Here is a 19,249-nt window from a genome sequence, read left to right as displayed (position 1 = left end):
GGACCATCGGCCATTCGTCATCGGCGAACGGAGCAGGTATTCTAACCGGGATCAGAGGTCTAATCCTACGACTGTCGGGGCCTAGAATAGCGCGGAGCGAAGGCGATTTAAGCGGATCGCGAGCTCGTGCGCGCTGGAAAACCGCGAACGAGACTATGATGGAGATGATTGGAGAAGTAGGAAGACACGGGTCGGCTGGATCGGGGCACCGAATCGAATGCACGCGCTTTGTGTCCACCCCGATCGAGTATAACCGGTTCGATTCGGTTCGCCTCGTGATCGATGCGTTTCTAGATCCTGTTCAGGCGACTGCGTTACGAGCCTCGGACCTAGGTTAATCTACGGTTTAAGATATCTCGAGCTCGAGATAACTCGGACCCAAGATAGCTCGATAGCCATAGTTCAAGGCTTAACCTAGGACTAACTCGGCTGGATCTTAAGCACGGTCCACTTACCAAGGTTCGCTCGGTACCACGAAGCGAAACGATGCGAGGATTCCTATTAGACCCAACAGCCGTTGCTTGTAATTCGAGCCTAATGCGACTAGCCTCTAAATCTAATTCGATCTAATTCCCCGGAGCTTCCTCCGACGAATTTAAAGCCCAAGACGAGTCGGATCGGACACGCAGAGCGTCAGCTCTGTCTCTCCGTTGCGGCAAAACGAGGAGCGCGGAACCGCGTGGCGGAGGGTCGAAGGGAAAGGTGGCATGCTAATTTTTCAGCCGGTCGATCGGGCCCCGAAGCGCGGCCATCGCGTGTTCCTAACGTCGCACGGACCAAAGCTTCGAAACGCACACAGCCGCGCGCGGAAGCAGCCCGTAATTATATTGTCACGCCGCGGGTGTTCAATTTGTCGGCGAACATCCGCCTCCCCCGCGTCTTCGTTAACCACCACAGCCGCTCGCCTCCGCCTCTTCCACCACTTCCACGCTACCTTCTCTCCTCGTCACCTCGCAACCCTGCGCCGATCTTCCTTCCATCTTCCTCCGTTCTCACGCCGCCGGACGACCAACCTCGGCTCCCCGCGAGAACTCCTCGCGACCTGACTAGCCGATCGGGAAAAAGCCCACTCGCACGCGGATAACGCGATTCCGAGATAATTCCAAGATAATTCCGAGATAATTCCAAGATAATTCCGAGATCACTGGTGCGCTATTCTCGGCTTCTCCTCCGTCCGCGTGCAACTATTCCGGTCTCGGGGGAATATTCCGTGAACGAATGAGCCAGGAATGCTTGCGAGCAGGTAAGAACGGGTCGCAAGGGTGGAAGAGGCGTTTAATCGAGACGGAACCTGCTGCGGTACATTTGTCGTTCTTGCAATGAATCCTCGAGACCTGGACGTGTCTTCGCACCTGGTCTCTTCGAGTTATCCATCGGGAAATCGCGTCTCAGGATTGGAGGCAGGTGATTTCCGCGTTAACCTGTTGTAAATTAGCTACGCCTATGCAACGACGGTGACAGGCCTGTTAGAGGTTGCAGCCTAATATCAAGGGGTCGGTTTTTGGGGTTTAAAGGCAGCCTGCTGTCTCTGGCTGCTCTCGCTCTCAAACCCAGAGCAGTGCAGATTGCTTACGTATTGTGACCCACAGTGGTGTGATAAAGACTCTTGTTTTTCTTCATATACTCGCATAAAGCGTATACGTTTCACTTACATTAAACTTTATACATCCAATTGCTGTACAACTGAATACGGTTACTTCTCTGTACGCTAATCGTTTGGATTTCCTTCCCGAAATTTCCAACATAATCCTTTGCGGACGAGCGCCGCATATATGCGTTCGACAACACATATGACCGACTTAAAACAACTCTCTAAAACAACTTAGAACCGAGGGATGCACTATACTCGCATAAAGCGTATACGTTTCACTTACATTAAACTTTATACATCCAATTGCTGTACAACCGAATACGGTTACTTCTCTGTACGCTAATCATTTGGATTTCCTTCCCGAAATTTCCAACATAATCCTTTGCGGACGAGCGCCGCATGTATGCGTTCGACGAAAACAACTTAGAACCGAGGGATGCATAAATGTGTCCCACGTAAACGCGTTGCTATGGACGAGAAACACAAATATGTGTCGGCTGTTGCGGTTCTAGGACCGCACGAGTCCAAGTTAAGTGGTGGACTGTTTTATATCCTTATAGCTAACGTCGCTATGAACGAAAATCGCGTTTAAGTAGAAATGAACGCTATTCGGTGTGAATGACTGTCGCGACAGTAGCTCGGCTAACTCGGTAGGGTTTACTCAAAACCGTTCCGTCCGCAAAGAGTTAAACTGCGCGTTCGAGGGTTTATGGGGTGGATGAAACAGTTATCTAAGTGGTGGTGTAGGCTAAACCTGGATGGAAGAACGTAGGTCCGTCGAAAATCCAGTTTCGAGAGACGGATTGCGAGTAAGCGAGGTCTAAATAGCGTTAAGGGTACTTACGTAACTAATCATGGGTATATTACGGGACTGAGCGACTATGGCTTCGACGTAGCACGAGCCCTCTGGTCCAAAGAAGGCTGCAACCCCTTCGCAGATCATATCGATCATTTCCTTCGTGGCTTCCACGGTCTCTCCCCTCGTGTCGCTCCATCGCATCACCAGCTTCACGTCTGGCAATATGTTCGGGTCGCTGTTGATCTGAAACACAGATTTGGGGTAAACTCATTAATTGCTCAAATTTTATTCAGAAATACGCGGCAGGTGCGATTTTAACCCTTTGAGTGCTGGGTTGTGCACTCGGCGATTTTTTCGTTGCAGGAAAATAGTAATTCGAAGACTTCCTGCCATAAAGTCGACGCTATTTTTAAAACGGTAAAGAAGAAATCGTATGCAAATTAAGACGTAAAATTATTTTGCTTCGATATTCCACGCAACGTTCGCTGATTCTAAATTTGATATATTAATTAACATCTATCTTTAGAATCGGATTAAATGGCGACTGAGAGGCGCCTCTCGAGTGCTAAGGGTTAAGATATACCTTTCTTGGGACAGAATAAAGATAATTATAAAATACAAATAGTTATTTCTTTTTACCCATAAATAAATTAAATGGCGACTGAGAGGCGCCTTTCGTGTGCAAAGGGTTAAGATATACCTTCCTTAGGATAGAATAAAAATAATTATAAAATACAAGTAGTTATTTCTTTTTACCCATAGTCCCAATAGTAAATTATTACAAGATTCTTATTTTATAAAACTATATAGCGTTCATAGCTCAGATTGAATGGCTGTGTGAGAACCCATATATGTATTCATAGCCCAGATTGAATGGTTGTGTGAGAACTCATATATGCGTTCATAGCCTAAGTTGAATGGCTGTGTGAAACCCATGCATGCGTTCGCAGTGCTCAAAGGGTTAAATAATTCGCGAACATCGAAAATTTGCAATTTTCATCCAGGGATAAAACGTGTACTCGGAAGATTTCGACAGACAGTGTCCGTTCTCTGGAAGAATCTTCGCTCGTCATTGTTTCGCGTAATCGTTACGCGTTATGCAAGCCGTTACGAGGTCTCCCATCTTTCGTCATACGATATCGAATTACGATAATTGAACGATGTCACGAGATAGCGGTCGCCGATCGTCTGGCTGCGAACCGTGGGTTAGCATACTTATAGCTGACTTAATTGTTTCCAGTAATGCCCCGGTCGGCCGGTTTAATGGAGCTAATTGCGTTACCATAACTCCTGTCATGAATATTCGCTCTGGTTGCAACGATGATGGACGCCGTAACCCCGTAGCCGGCGCATGAATCACGGGATCGGAAGTGGATGACGTAGGATGACCGATCGATGAAATGACTGGCCGGCGCGAGCGGAATAACGCTCCGCGCGTGACACACGAATCTTTCCACTGCTCCGAGCCGGGGAAAAGAGCCTCGTAACGCTCGCGATGTCTCGAACCGAGACGATACGCGCGGGCAATCGATTTTCCTCGGCTGCGGTTGACTTTCGATGGTATTCCCTTTCGCGTCGGCATAAATTTCTGCCCGGCAGGAACGTCGATTAAAGTTCAATTCGTAATGTTACCCGCGCGACGTGTCCCGGTTCTTCGCGGGCATTCCTCCGATACTCTCACGGCGTATCCGGCTCGCGTTTCTGCATCATAGGCGGCGCGTGTGCGCTGGGTTATTATGCAAATCCGAATTCCGACAAACAATACTTTTCCAAGTAGTCGCTGGTAGTTCGCGCTTGCCAGCGCGCGCTGGAATTATAACCGGCGGCGCTGCATCGAAATCTTTCTGTCGATAGATTCTCTCACCGACAGGTGCACGAGGTAATAGAGTCTCATCGGGGACCATTGTCGCGTTACTGTGGCTATTTTCACGGAGGATTCGATCGATAAGGATCGCGAGGGGGTCTGTTTGCTGTCAGGATACTCGATCATTTCAGGAGATACACTGACGAGGATGATTTCGATTATACACCTGTCCGTGAATTTTTATCTTCTCTGCTTTATTGGTGTCGGTACATGGATAGTCAGCTTTATTTTGGTCGATGAAAATTGAAAATAACTTAATAGGATTTCTGCCATACTGGTAGACGGAATTTTAAGAAAATTCGTAGACGTAGAGTATTAAAGGATATCCGTGATCCCCTTCGTACTTCATTGGTACCATTTCGAGGACACTTCGCTTTATTTTCGTCGATGAAAATTAACAACGACTTAATAGTCTTTGTGCCATAATAGTCGACGAAATTTTACTAAAATTCGCAAAAGATACTCGTAACCCCCTTTGTACCTCATTGGTACCACTACGAGGATACTTGGTCCTCCGATGTTTTGCCAAAGAAAAGAGAAGATGCGCGCGTAAACGAAAGCGGAAAAATTCGAAGAAACTCGGCGTTGCAGCGTCAAAGTGGAGCGAAAAAATTCTCCTAGCGCGACGAGTGAAAATGCAGAAAAATTCCACGCACGCACGATTAATTAGGGGAAATCCGTAGCTTCTGGCGAGAGTGTAACGATCGCGGCAGTTCTCCGACACTTGCAGATCGGGACGAGAGGAGTACCGGGAGTCGATGGCTTAATTATACTCGCGCATCTCGCGGCATTGTTCTCGGAACGAGCCACGAACGCGATGCGATCAATTACGGAGGCGCACGCACTGGCAGAGGCCGGGTTACGCAACGCGGTGAAGCGGGTTGCCGATAAAAATCGGAAAATCGGTTCGAAAGCCGGGAATTTTTGCATGGCTTCGAGCCGAGGAACCGTTAAAGCGGTTCCGAGGCGGCGCTATAAAAAATCATTGCTCTTCCCGTTCGATGGCTCGCATTCCTGGCTTTGCACCTGCCCGAACGACCGCCGAATTCGTCCGCTGGAATGCGTACAATAACGCGCGTCCGCTTTTCCTTTCTCTCTCTCTTCCTCCCTCTCTCTGTCTCCTTTCTTCTCGAGCTTCTTTAACGACCGCGGGTGAAAGTTGAAACTCGTCCTCGTAATCGCAGCCGTGCCGAGCCGGTGAATCGCGCCTTTTTCGCGATCGCTTTCCATCCGTTGCGTTGCGTTACGAACAAGCGTAAACAAACAAGCGGATACGCGCGAACAACCGAGAGGAAAACGGAAATCGTTAAGCCGGAGATCATTTTCGCGTACGTACAACTCAGACTCGCAAAGAACGATCGCTCGACTCGCGCGCCGGTTTTAAGGATGTTGGGAAACACGCGTCCTCGAGTGCACCGTTTGGAAAGTTGCAGAAAAACCGACGCGTCGTGGTATTTGCGCGCGGTAAGAGTCCAGGTAATTACGAGAGTGGCCTAAGTCGAAAATTTTAACGGGATGACCGCATCTCGGTAACACGAAGATCGGGGTAGAAAGAATTACCAATCGTGCCATTGCATCACAGATATCCTCCAGAGTGCGAGAGCTCCATTCGTAATTGCTAATTAACGATCGACAGTGGTTGCGTCTTATCAAAAGGGTGAACCCGTACAGGAGGTTTCATTATCGGTGAAACTGCCTCGGTGATTCATTTGTCCCCCATTAAGGGCACGAAATTCGTAATATTTCGGAATCGAGCGTATTACGATCAAGCGCACGCGATTTATCGTTACATCAGCTTCGTAATCGCTCTCGAGATTATATCTTGAGCGACGTTAAATCCGATCGCTTGAGAGATCGATCGAGATCGACGAAACGCACGGCTAAAAATGGAGGGAGAAAATAGATATCCATCGATCGATTATGTATAAGCATATTAAATCGAGCAATCTAGCGACGAAATCGATGACGTTGAGAGTGGAATTTTTAATCGAAAATGTTAACACTTTGCAGGTGGGCACGGTTTTCCAAGTTTTTAAACGTGTATCGGGCAAATCCAGCTTCTTCGCGTGCTAGTCGATTTGATAATTTACGAAATCGCGCGAATCCATTTTCAAAATGGGTAAAGTGCGATAAAATAAAACGCGAGTCGAAACTGATAAAATTGAAAAATAGGATAAAGTAAAGCGCAAGTTCCTTCAGAGTCACAGAATGCAGTTCATTGCAGTCTATCACGCAACTGAGATTACAGTCTCCCGCTTTCAACGTTTGTTCTTTTTCGGACTGTGATCACAGTCTCCCGCCTGCAATGTGTCAAGATGGTAACTACAAATCGCTATTTGCGTGTTGGAAGTTGTTGGAGAGTTTTAATCTCTCGATCCATGTTGCTAGACGCTTCTAGCGATATCTGGCATATTTTTGGCTATTCGAATAAGGAGCTAACGGAGGTAAGGAAGTCACTTCCTTCCAAGCTACTGCTAAGAAAGTACGTGTAGTTATTCTGATTCTGAGACATTATCCCAGGAAACCATAACCCTAACTACTGTATTCGACAACAGAAGCTTGTGTGCCTAGACATAGGTATGACATCTAGTGGATGGTTGGCACTTTGAGTGTCTTTTGTTCTTTTTTCCTGACTCTAACATAATCCTAGAGACCAGAGACCAGTTATCAGGGAACCATTGCACCGCTAACACGTGCTTTGTAATAAAGAATTACAAAAGTAATACCACTACGCGTGATTTATTAACTCTTTGCACTCGACGATTTTCTGGCTAGAGAAGAGTAGAAATTTAAAGATTCTCTACTAAAAAACTGACGATACTTTTTTGAGCAGCAAATAAAGAATTGTAGAATTATTTGATTTCGATACCTCGCACACTGTTACATTACGTTAAATTTGATGTATTAATTAATTTCGATCTTCCAAATTTTATGAAATACTAACTGAAGCTCACCTCTCGAGTGCAAAGGGTTAAATGAGCTGTTCGCTGCACAACTCGATTAACTCCTTACTTTTTGAGAAATCTTAAATTTAAGTGTCACAGCACTTGGTATAGTCCTAACTTTGTATATATTTAAGATTTTCAAAAACTAGAGTTAATCGATTTATGCAGTGAACGGCTCGAATCAAAGAACTCTAACAGGAGATCAGAAACACGATCGTCTTGGCCTTATAAGAATATATATTCGTATAATCGTTAACGCGAATGTTTGAAATTATTTAGACTTATTCAGAGTTATTCGGAGAAATGATTCAAGGTTTCATAGTGGAGTTATGATTGGCGAAAAGGAGAAAAACCGGCAGACACGGAGAGTCCGGATCTATTCGGACCAGGCCGAGTTCTCTCGTTCCGTCCGAGCGTGAAACAATGTTCACAGACAGTGTCCACTTGCGCTGTTGCCACTGGCAGGGTTTCACCAATCAGCTTATTTTCGAGTAATTGAAGGGCGTCCGGTCGTGGAAGGCTGTGCATGACCGAATGCCAACCTTCAGGGTCGATGAGAACGACTTTGCCATGATTCGTTGCGTCCACAGCATTAAGGAGGCGAAGACGAGGAGAAAAGAAACGGAAGACTCGATCTGCGCTGCCTAATGACGATATCGCGAGCAGTTGCAACTGCACGCTCGTTAATTCGCTTAGTCGTAAGCCTCCGAGCCGGAGGATCGCGTCGGATCGTCTCGGACGATCGATGACGACGAAGTGGAAATCTCCGGGAATTGTTTTCACGCTTCGGACCGTGTAATTCCGATTTTGGCGCGAACCGGAGACCGGGGACGGTGAGAAAAACGGAGGATTTGGACGGTGGTCGGTGAAATCGTTTCGAATGATTCACGAGCGCGCGGCAGCTGCCACGAGCGATCGCCTCGATCGCGAAAAACCTCGCCGATAATCGAACCGCGCGCGAGACCACGCGAATTCTTTCCTCCAACTGCTCCCGTTCCCTATTTACGGATATCGCGCGTTCGCGAAACTAGTTTACGTCGTGGGAGTGCGTCATAGCGAATTCCAGTATTTTTTCTCCTTTTTTTCTTTTTTCCCAGCCTTTATTTCTCTCGCGCGGCGTGTATCGCCGGCAGCGAGGTAAAATGCACCTGCGCACACCATTGAAGCGAGCCGACAGGTAAAACGTTAAGCTCGATTCACGCGCCACGGACTTTCCTTTTTCGAGGCGAACGACGAAAACGGTTGCTTTAATCCGAGGCCGAGATCGAGATGGAGATCGAGATCGAGATGAAAAGACACTTCCGCCATCTTGGATAATCGCAATTCGGGAAAGTACCGTAATTTTTCGTTCAAGCAAACCGAAAATGTATCGAAGTTAGGTTAGGTTAACAATTTTTACGCACGAAACGCAATCCTTTGGACCGTAGAGGTTTCCTGGCATCGATATAAATAAAAGAAGAATAATTTTTCGACTTTGTTACCAAATTTTTACCAAACTCCATTAGATAGGTAAAGGGTTCATCCTGTATGTAGATGGAAGAAATAGAATAAACGAAAGATTAATCGCGAAGAGACGGGACGCGGCGATACTCGAAGGCTCTCGAAGTATCTGGAAATTTTGGAAATAGTCGCGATTATCGCGCCACGTATCGCGAGGTTACTCGAACGCCTCGATATTCCGGCGAGCATCGCGGCCGAGTTTGACCCGCGGCAGGCGATCTCGCCGATTCGGAATATATTAGAATCGAGCACGGTCGCGTCGCGGCGGCCGATCGTGGAAAAACTTTCACCGCGGCGCGGCTAAAAATACAGCGCGGGTTATTTCCTCGTTACGAGGCTGCCGCTGGAAGCCGATGCGAGGTAAAAATGTCGGCGGCGCGGCGCGGAAATAGCCGCGGCGTCGCGCAGATCGTGGCCGATCGCGGCGATTTTTCGCGCGGCGACGCTCAAAAATACATGGCGACCGGCACAGCGATCAGGCGTGATCGGGGCTTAAGGCCCGCGGCGACGGAACGGCCGACATTGCGATCGCGATGCTTACTCTTGCGTGGCGTATCGGAGTACATAAATAAACGGGCGCAAGGCTGGTTTCCTGCACCTTTCGACGTTACGCGTTTCGCGACGGCGACCTGCGCGCTCGCCGCGCTCCAGCCGCGCCGAATTTTCGCACGCGGAAGCGTAGCCGGCGCGAGGAGACCGCGCGGAGATGGGGTCCGGGGGTGGTGGGAGAGACGGCGCGAGAAATAAGAAGCCGAGAAGCTTCTCGATCGGAGTTCGGTTCCTGGCGATTGCCACGGTGAGATACCAGTATCCCCGAATAATTATCAGCGTAACCGCAATCCATCTTTGACGTAACTTGTTATTTCCAAGTAGAACCGGATACGTGGGCCGCGATACGATCGGCCGGTTATTTCGACGATTCCCAGAGGTTTCTCAGCCCCGAGCTGCCCGGTCCGGCCCTTTCCCTTCTACGCGCGCGCGCGCGCGCGCTCGCTCACGGTTGCAGGTTGCAAAAGAGCGCGCTCGCGCGAGTCGCTACGGGAGGAAAGGGGGGAAGGAGGAGGAGGAGGAGGAAGGAAGAGGCGAAAGACGAGAAAGACGAGAAAGCGGAGAAAGAAGAGAAAGAAAAAAGGGAGGTGGACGTAAAGAGGGTTAGGGGGGAGGGAGGGAGGAGGTTTCTCGATCGCGAGCGAATTCTTCTCACGGTTGCGAGAGCGCAGTTTCGTCGGCGGACGCGTGGGCGGACCGGCGAATAATGCCGGTCTTGTATTTTTAAACCCTCGCACGAATCGGCATCTCCGGGGAGAGATGCCGGGTCACTCGGCGCGTTGCAGCTCCCGCTGCAGCCGGAGCACCTTTCTCTTTTTCTTTTCTTATTCGGAGAGCCGCGGAGAGGAGGCTCGCCGTGCGGCTCCGACCGGCGAAAACGATCTCACGGTCCTTCGTGAGGCCCGCGTGCGCGCGCGAGCGCCTCCGCGACCGCGCACGCCGATCCTCTCCAATGAATTATCGAGCCTTCCAGACCGTGGAACGCCGCGCGCTGCCGCTGACCGCCCGCAGGAAAAAACCCGAGACAGGGCCCCGCGATATTGCCCGACCTTACTTTTCGGCCGGACCAGGATTCGCCGAGGCCAACGTGGGAACTCTCGGCCGGCTACCGTAATTAGGACCCACCACCCGGACCCCGTCCGACCCGGCCCATTTCCACGTGCACCGTGACACGCGAGAACACGTGGAAACTAACGAGCCGCGCTCCGGGTAAACCGTCTTCCAACCGATCCCGGCTTTACGGAAACGAGCTTTTGCTCCGTTCATCCTTCGCGCGTTACCCTAAACTCGCTTCGTTATCTCCATCGCGCTTTTCCAGGTTTTCCAGGGTTACGTTCCTCTTTTATGCGTTTATACGATATGAACATAGCGATGGGCAGAGATTCCCTTTTATTTTATTCGAAACGGTAACTTAGAAGGGCTAACGAAAGGAGACTCACCTCATCGAGGGCCATAGAAAAGGCACCCGAGATGGCGAGGCCCTGGCGATCCTTGAGGCCACCCTTGATAGCCGTGAGGTAGCCGATGGTGAGGTTCTGCTGTTTCCTGGGTTGAATGGTTCCGGTGAACGTCGCTTTGGGGTAGATTTGCCTGGAGAGTGCCTGCTGCCACTCGGCCCCGGGCAACCCTGGCGGCTCGGCCAGGCCCAGGACCAGAGGGCTGCTGGCCAGCAGCAGCAACACCAGCAGGGCCCGTGAGCTGTTCCCGTACGAACGTGGCCGCAACGGTTGCGGCTGGTCTAGCCGGTGCCGTCGATTGCGTTCCTGAGGGACTTCCTGGCGACGGGGAGGCCTGCGGCGGCTCGGCTGTACTGGCGGGCCGGGGCGCATGGCCGCCGCCGCCACCGGTCAGCACCGCCTCCCTCCCGCTCACCTGCAATCCAATTTTCATTTATTCCACTTATTTCCACCTTTATTTCCTCCTCGCTCTTCTCATCGACGAGTTCTCGTTACGAGAAAGAAGGAAAGGTAACAGAAAGGACGCGTTTCGTTCTGGGCCTGAGTGGACTGGGTCCCGAGTTAATTTTTCGGGAAGGTCTCAGTCGTAAGGATATCAACGGTAGATCGGGAAGTATGTACGTGTAAAAAAGATCCCCATAATTTCTCTATCTACTCCTTATTATCATACAAATTATCGTCCTCGAAGTTAACTCGCATAGGACTGACATCCAGTTCTCAGACCCTATCCGTTTATAAGACCACTTCATGCTCTCGATCCGCTTTGTTAAAGAACGCGCGTTAGTGGAATCACGTGTGCATTGATAACGATTGTCATAAAACATGTGTATATAACTTATCGCTAACGGATGTGGCTTTTCTGTTCGGTCTTAGTTCTAGGATTAGGCTAACTCTAGGAAGGTCTTAGAAAACTAGCGATTCTAGAAGAGAGGAAATCCACGCGAATATTTCCAGATATTTCAGAACAAGAGTCCATAGGAATTCCTAACCTGTATCGTACACGGATTCCAACGCTATTTAATCGACGAATTCTCCGATACAGTACTGTCAAACTCACACATTTGAACATGGGGTACGAGGCGTAGTTTTAGAACGCGTACCGCAGATGAAAGGATCTCTAAAGCTTCTCGAAGATTAGAATCTAATCGTCGTTTTGGTAAAATCAATTTCAAAGCCTCGGTCTGCGTGCCACGTGTACAATAGCATCGCTCTGTGACAGAATCGGCTTATTCTTCGGATCAGGTGATAGACGCGGAACTACCGCTGGATCGATTGTTCCTACCAGACTTATGTAAAAGTCGTCCGACGACGATGTATTTCTGTCACGTACCGATGTCCGTAATTTTCTACTTATGTAATACCGGGCTCGTGTCCGCCTCGTTAATAGGTAAATAAGCAGATATCGACGTTCGCAGTGTCCGAAAGATGCAGCGTGGGGTGAGATCGCAAAGATGGCGGCCACGGTGTTTTCGCGTTTTCCGAATTTCTAACGGGACAAAGAGGATCTAATTTTAGACCCTGTCGCATTACGTCGGTTTTCGCGAGTGTAATACCGTTGCGTTGGCACGCCAACGTGGAATCGTAACGAGCAGCTCCTACGCGGAACGCGCGTATTTTTTCGCGCAAACGAGATTAGAAATTTATACGGGTCGAAAAAATCGATAATTTATCTAGTTCTACTCGCCACACGAAGTGTCAAGTTCCGTACCACCGATTGTGGAGCACGACGATACTCCAGCCGTAGACTATCTCTGTCATCTGACTGCTCGATGAAGAGATAAAGATGACAGCCTGGCGGTATTTTTAGCCACTTATCTCGCGAGTATTTCGAAAAATTCGACTAAGCCACGCAATTAGATACAAGTGCTCGTCTTAGAAGTGTCATTTTAACGCTATCTTCCTGACTGAACTGGCACTTATCGTCATCGGTCGCCACTTATTCCACTGAGTCATTGCGTGTGCCATCTGCGCGAGGCTAATAATAACCGATATACCCAAAACGATGGAAACGTTGCTCGATTGCAAAGCTCGCGCCTTCCCGTCCACTCCCATTCTCACCGTTCTTCCTGCACCGTAAAATCTTAAAATCCATCGCGGCAATTAATCATCCTCCGCCGCACTGTTTGCCACGGCTGTAATCGCCGCGCAACCTTGCTCCTAGATTCCAGGTTAAAAATGACTCACGCGACCGATGCATCGAGGAATCCGTTGCGCATTAAGCTATTATCTCAGCTATCGGATATCGACGATCTCCTGGAAATCTTGCGTCAGAAACGCGCAGGACTGCGACTAAATCGCGGCAATTTGCGAGCATCCACCAACGATTCCGCTCTATCGCTACACGCATCGATCCACCTACTTCGTCGCGGAGCACGCGTCAGCGGAGAAGATCTCCGAGCACGCGGAATCGAGCTGACAATTGTTTCACGGAAATATCTCGAGGAAGACGCTCTCCAAGGCCATCTAATCGAGCGTATCTATCAGGCCTAGTTCCCCGGTGTCCTACTATCGCGAGACATATCAGGTGCCACCCGCGCAAGTCTCCAGCTTTTCGAGGAAAATTTCGGAGGAAATTTCTACGCGAGATCACCGACCTACCGATTCGCGAGACGATCGATTCCATCCGATTCGACGCGATTAGGACGCGGAATGCAAGTACTAAGAAACGTAGAAAGTCTAATGCGTCGTTAACGACCATAGTAAAATACCTGAAGTCGTTGGCGAAGGTTGGGTGACAGCGACACGAGGTTGGCGATTTCGCAAGGCGATCAATCGCCGTTGAAAAATAACGCAGTCGTCGCACGGCGCGGAACGATTCCGCGTCGGAGCGGGCGAGAACCGCGGCGGCGGCGTCGGCGATGGCGGCGGGGAAAAACACGTGGCCGGGCATCGAGAGGGACACACCTGTTGCAATTACGTAACGAGCCACGGGCTCCGTAGGCGAGAGTGCCGGCTGCAGCCTACAACGAAGCCCCGTGCGACAACAATAAAGACGTCTTCCCCTTTCGTGATGCACGGTGTCATTCACCAAGCGGACCGTGTAACTTTCGACTCGTTCCACGTTTCTAACTCGGATTTAATTATGGCCGCCGGTGAAAGTCAACGGCGTGGATTTATTTGACGGCCGGTAAAGCCACGCGTGAAAAGGGACGCCTTCGCGGCCGTCGTCGGCCACCTTGACGAACGCAGGTGACGAACTCGCGGACACCGAGTCAGAGACGCGCGGGCCTCGACCAACGCGGTTCAACGATCCAGCCTCCGAATGCCTCTGGAAATTTTCGACCTCGTCGAATAATCGCGTACACGCATCTCCGAAAGGATACTCTGCTGTGCCGGTGTCCCAAGCTCTCCGCGTATCTTCTGCTCGCGAGCCATTCGCCACGCGCTTTCTCCGCCGATCGGCCATTTTTATCCCGGCTAATGGGAAAAGAGCGCGGATAGGATAGGATCGTGACCCCGTCGAGGACTTTTTCGATTAACGATACGGATACGGGCGTAGCAAAGACGGATGCCTAGGCGCTGCCAACTACGCTCTCCGCGGACAGTTTTCACGATCGACGCGTCAGCGCGGTGCTATTTATTTTCAGGTGTTGTTGGGGCAGCTGGTTAGCGCGTTTAACGCCTGCCAGCGGGATTCACGGTAACGCGCCTTCCACCGACGCGAAATTTTCCAAATTTCCTTGCGCTAATCGCCGATGAAGCTTCGTTAAGCGTTAATAATTCGATTTGCTCCACCTCGAGCCGAGACGAGGAAGAAAATGGCGCGCGAGGGGGATATAAATCGCGTATCAAACTCGCTAATCGGGCAAGCGTGGCTTTGCGAAAGGTGTCACGCGTTTGACAGCGCGGAGATGGCGATTCTGGAAGCGGGATGTTCGCGTCGTGAAGAAACTACGACCCACCTAACCGTTTAATCGCTTCGATACGCTCGAACCGTCCCGACCAGCTCCTCGGCAAACTGTTCGAACGTCTTCCTAAGCCGATTTCCCCGTTAAACGAGGAAATTATGAAAGACTAGACGGAACTGGGCTGAAAGTAGACCAAAAAGTGCTCGTCACGCGAGCGGCCACGACCGTTCCAGCCGAATTTATTTTCACCTCGAGACCGTTACGTTCCCGTGGACGACCGAGAAAGCAAATAGGATCTTTTTAACGCGGAACTGATACGTAAAGTAAATTCGGCCCGATAAAGCTCCAAGAATAGCGGCGAACCGCATACGATATTTGTCAACCACGTCGCCCCTGGCTACGATAACTCGACGCTTCTTTCTCGAATTTTTGTCACACTCGAAATCGAAATCGAAATTCACGCCGATTTTATCGCGCCGATATTAACGCTAGAATTACCCAATCTCCAGTGCTTATCTAAATACACCGTGTATAATTAACCTTCGTAATACCCGAGGGGCAACAGACGTAGTCGCTGCGGATACAAGATCGCTGCGTAATTGGCAGTTCTAGCGTCAAGATTGTCCGTATTAATTAGCCTGTAATTAGTAGAATTAAAAAATTTAGTACTCCCGTGAGTTTTTTCCTAAAAACTCGGCATACGCAGGCACGAGTCCAGGCAATTACCGCGATCCGATCGAGGGGAACTAGTCGTCGTCTGCTAGCCGACATCCTCGCAGACACAGCGGGCAAAACCGAGGTGGATCCATTCTATTTCCATCGTGACACTTCTCGATGTCGCGTCTCGTTAATGGAATCTCGGAATCCGCCGGACTGGTCCTCTTTCTAGCGCGTTTCCACTACCTTTTTCGCAAAGTTGATCGCGCTGGAGCGATGGCGACCGGCCGGAATCGAGGCAGGAAGTCGAATCGAGCCGCGGTCGCTGGTACGCGTCAGGCATGCGTTTACGCAACCCAGGGTCAACACTCGCGGTGCATATCGTTTAGATAAACAGTGATAACTCTCCTCTCCGTGTTGCAGCTCGCTCCTCTGGCCTACGCGCTATTGATCTTTCACCGTCGCCTAATCGCGTCCGCGTTTACCAGGTCGCGTAGATCGATCACCTGGCCAGGGTGCGGGGAAACAAATTCCACGATAATTCCGCGAGTCAACGAAATTTAATTTCGGAAACACCGGGTCTAGGTATCCCATCGTTTATACGGACATAGCTTTGACTCTATACCGTTATGTACCAACCTTCCAAACTAGGGAACTCTAATTCGCGAGACGTTAACGCTCGATGCGATCTCTGATCCCTGAATCATACGCTGGAATTTTATAATCGATCGAAGTTTGTAAAATTCTCAGGGATACTTAATTTTTCCGTGAATATCGTATCGAGAAAATTTGTTTCGAGTGCAGAGAATTGGTCACGAGGTCGAAGGAGCAATGACCAAGTTTTGATCATACGTTGGTCATCCATTGTTTGGATTATAGCAGATCTAGCGCGTATCGGAGTAAACGTCAGCACGTTTCAGCGATTATCCCCAGCAACCCCTGGAGACGAGACCCTTGGGCGTCTGGTTATCCTGCTCGTGGAAAGGCGAAAGATCGAGGAAGCTCTAGATCCGATCGAGACACGTTCGCCTGTATAACAGTTTGTTTTCCACACGTGATACGTGTAATACGGGTTCTAACGCGCCTCGTCTCTACGGTATATCGTGTTACAAGGGGTAATTGAAGAACGATATGCATATACGCTGTGCGAGATGTGCACGCGTGGGCATTGTCATTATCGCAGCTACACAGTACATTAGAGTGTTTCGTGTCGATATAATATATCACATTACTACTGTAAACGTTCAGGGGTGTGGCTCCGCTGGTCACCACAGGATACCTCGATATGCACGCGCCACGCATCTCGCGTATCGTTTACTGCGATTCATCGCGTGTCTATGCTACATTTTTCCCCTTTCACCTCTTAAATTGTTTACCGGTAGAGAGAGAGAGAGTCCGTCCGAGCGATACGTCCAGCCGGTGACTCACGCCGACTTGCAATTAAGCCTAATTCTCCGGCAAATATGGGCCACGTTGCTTTCAACGAGAAAATCGTTCTATTAATCCCGAGTATCTTATCAGTCCCCGTGTATCGCGCTGATCTTGATTTTACCAATCTTAAGTATAATTTCCGCGATAAACAGGCTTCGTCGAAAGTTAATCTTTATGGCTCGCGTCGCGATCAACGGAAACCTGGTACGAATCGAGTAGCAGGCTAATCAAAATTTTATTATATCGTTGTTAAATTATGCCACGAAATTTGATACATACATCGCAAAGCGTTGTTGGGATAGTCGAAGTAACGGAAATGAGATAAGTGGAGAATCGATCTAGCGTTTTGGCGGGAAAACGGAGAGAAATTTTTTAAAATTCGGGAAACGGAATTAATCGAGTATCCAAACGACAACGACGGCAAACGGAACTCCGATCTGGCCCTGTTCGAGGGACGACTGTTATATCTCTGTTAAATTATGCCACGAAATTAGATATAGAGATCGTAAAGAGTTGATGGAATAGTCGAATTAACGGAAATGGGATAAGTGGAGAAGTGATCTAGCGTTTTGGCGGGAAAACGGAGAGAAATTTTAAAAAATTCGGGAAACGGAGTTAATCGAGTATCGAAACGATAATGGCGGCAAACGGAACTCCGGGGGGCGACTGTTCGAATTCGACGCCCTCTGCTGCCCGAAATCGGTGGCCGCCAAGAAACTCGTGGGCCGTAGCAACCGATGGCAAAAGAGTTTGGAACATTCCGTGGTCTATTTTTAGAGAAATGAGTTTTTAATTAACAGCGGTTACTCGACACGGCGGCTCGCAGAGTTAGAGGTCGCGGCACGTGGCTAGCATTTCGAGCGGCACCCATTATCCGCGCTGGCAGCAGGTGTAAATTACGGGAATCTCGCAACTTTACATCGCAGCTAGTCGGTGTAATTAGTGCTTCATAGCGGAGCGGAATATTAATACCGAGCGCGTTAAGATCTTTTCGTCGCTGACACTAATTCACGAGTCTTTCCGTTGCTCGTTAACGCGTCTCGTTCCATCCTATATCCACGATCTCGCGGCGATGACTTGGCCCCTGCCAGGACTCGCGATTCCACCGACGATTCGGCGAGAATCGGTCCACGAGGCGAGAAAACGAGCGCGTGGAGCGGGAGAAGCGAGACGAGGCGGATTAGCCGCGCGGGCCTAGCCCAGCATCCGCGTCCGCGAGACCCTTGCGCGTTCCCTCGCGTGATAACTGTCTCGATAAATGTGGGATACGCGTCTGTTAGATTAAATACGAACATTAATAGCCGGTCATTTACGCGGGCCGAGCGTGTGTAAATCAGAAACGACGAGCACACGCGGCGAGGGAAAAAAGGCAGAGCCGGGGGGAAATAAGAAGATCCGTAATTGCTAGGCCTTCCCGGCCGTCTGTTAATTTGCTCGCAGCTTCGATTAATTATGCAATCGTGGACGCGATGAAAAACACCGGACTCTCGGGAGGATGTAACGAATTACACGCGAATCGTGAAATGAATTAATCCGACGGTGCATGTCGGCGAGATAAGTTGGCTAAAGGTTGCGAGCGGATCGAACAGTGTCCTGTACGATCTCAGGCCCGCATCCACTCGCTCGTCACCGCGTTCGCTCCGATCGCGTGTACCTATGTACTCGGGTGCATAGGTGCGAAGTTTACGATCACTCGGTGTGCCGTGTCGACGGAAGAATGCGGAAAAGCGTTCGAATTACAATCGTTCCAGGCAAACGCGTTGTCATTTTTCAAACTAAAGGGAACTCATTATACATAGCCGTTCTTATACCGGCGAACGTCGCCGCGGCGAATAAATTGCCCGGAAAGTCCGGCAACCGACTCGATAACGATGGAAACGTTACACGAGCTTAATGAAGGTTAAAAATAGACGGGTTATTTTTAAACGCAAGGTGATCGCGACAAAAAGTCCGCGTATCGCGCCGATACGACTCGATTAAACGCGGTTCCGGCCGATGTGTCCTTTCCAGCCGCGTTTACTCGCGCCACGGATCCAGCGTCCCGCGGAACAGCAGGATTCCGTAATCGCGAAACGGCGCGATTATACGGGTTAACGAGTTTGTTACTTGCACGATACGCGGCCCTGCACACGAGTTACAGGATACACGGGTAGCACGGAAACACGACGAGCACGAAGCAGTAGAAATTTCTGTTTCGCCGCTGCCCGTCCACGTTTGCTCTAATAAACCAGCCGATCGTTTCTACGAGCTTGTTAAGGAACGACCACGTCGAATCGCTCGCACAAAGTTGATGCCACGTATATACTTCCTAACAGCCTAATCCGCTCTTTTTCTTCTCTCAAACGAGTCAGGTTCGTTTTTACACGCGGCGATCCCGGTATCCGCAATAGGATCGCCGAGGTGCGAAGAGTTGTACACGCCTAAAGACACGCCCGAACACACTCGCTGCAGTTCTCGACCACGCGAATAAATTTCAACGAGGATCAACGATTACCGCGCCACTTCCGTTCGCCAGGCGAACTTTGTTCCTTTGGTACCGGACAAAGCGACGAGCAGCGACACGTGACGATCGTGAGTGCATCGAAATACTCTCTCTGCCTCTCTTTCC

The 19,249-nt window shown here is 49.8% G+C and overlaps 1 protein-coding gene across 2 annotated transcripts in view; it reads right to left on the bottom strand.

Moving 5' to 3' along the window:
* Positions 1-19,249, bottom strand: part of LOC108555783 (receptor-type guanylate cyclase Gyc76C) — a 61,103-nt gene that overhangs the window by 25,339 nt on the left and 16,515 nt on the right. For both annotated transcript variants that reach the window (XM_017911601.1, XM_017911602.1), the window contains 2 exons: positions 10,688-11,120; positions 2,436-2,633 (listed from right to left, as the gene is read on the bottom strand). In XM_017911601.1, the coding sequence (XP_017767090.1) occupies positions 2,436-2,633; positions 10,688-11,077 (588 nt within the window). In that variant the 5' untranslated portion in view covers positions 11,078-11,120. The remainder of the gene's footprint in view (positions 1-2,435; positions 2,634-10,687; positions 11,121-19,249) is intronic.

The sequence above is a fragment of the Eufriesea mexicana genome, unplaced genomic scaffold (assembly GCF_001483705.2).
Source record: "Eufriesea mexicana isolate 0111107269 unplaced genomic scaffold, ASM148370v2 scaffold265, whole genome shotgun sequence".
Lineage (NCBI taxonomy): Eukaryota > Metazoa > Arthropoda > Insecta > Hymenoptera > Apidae > Eufriesea > Eufriesea mexicana.
The sequence above is the reverse complement of the archived record's forward strand: the minus strand, read 5'-3'. Positions and strand labels throughout refer to the sequence as shown.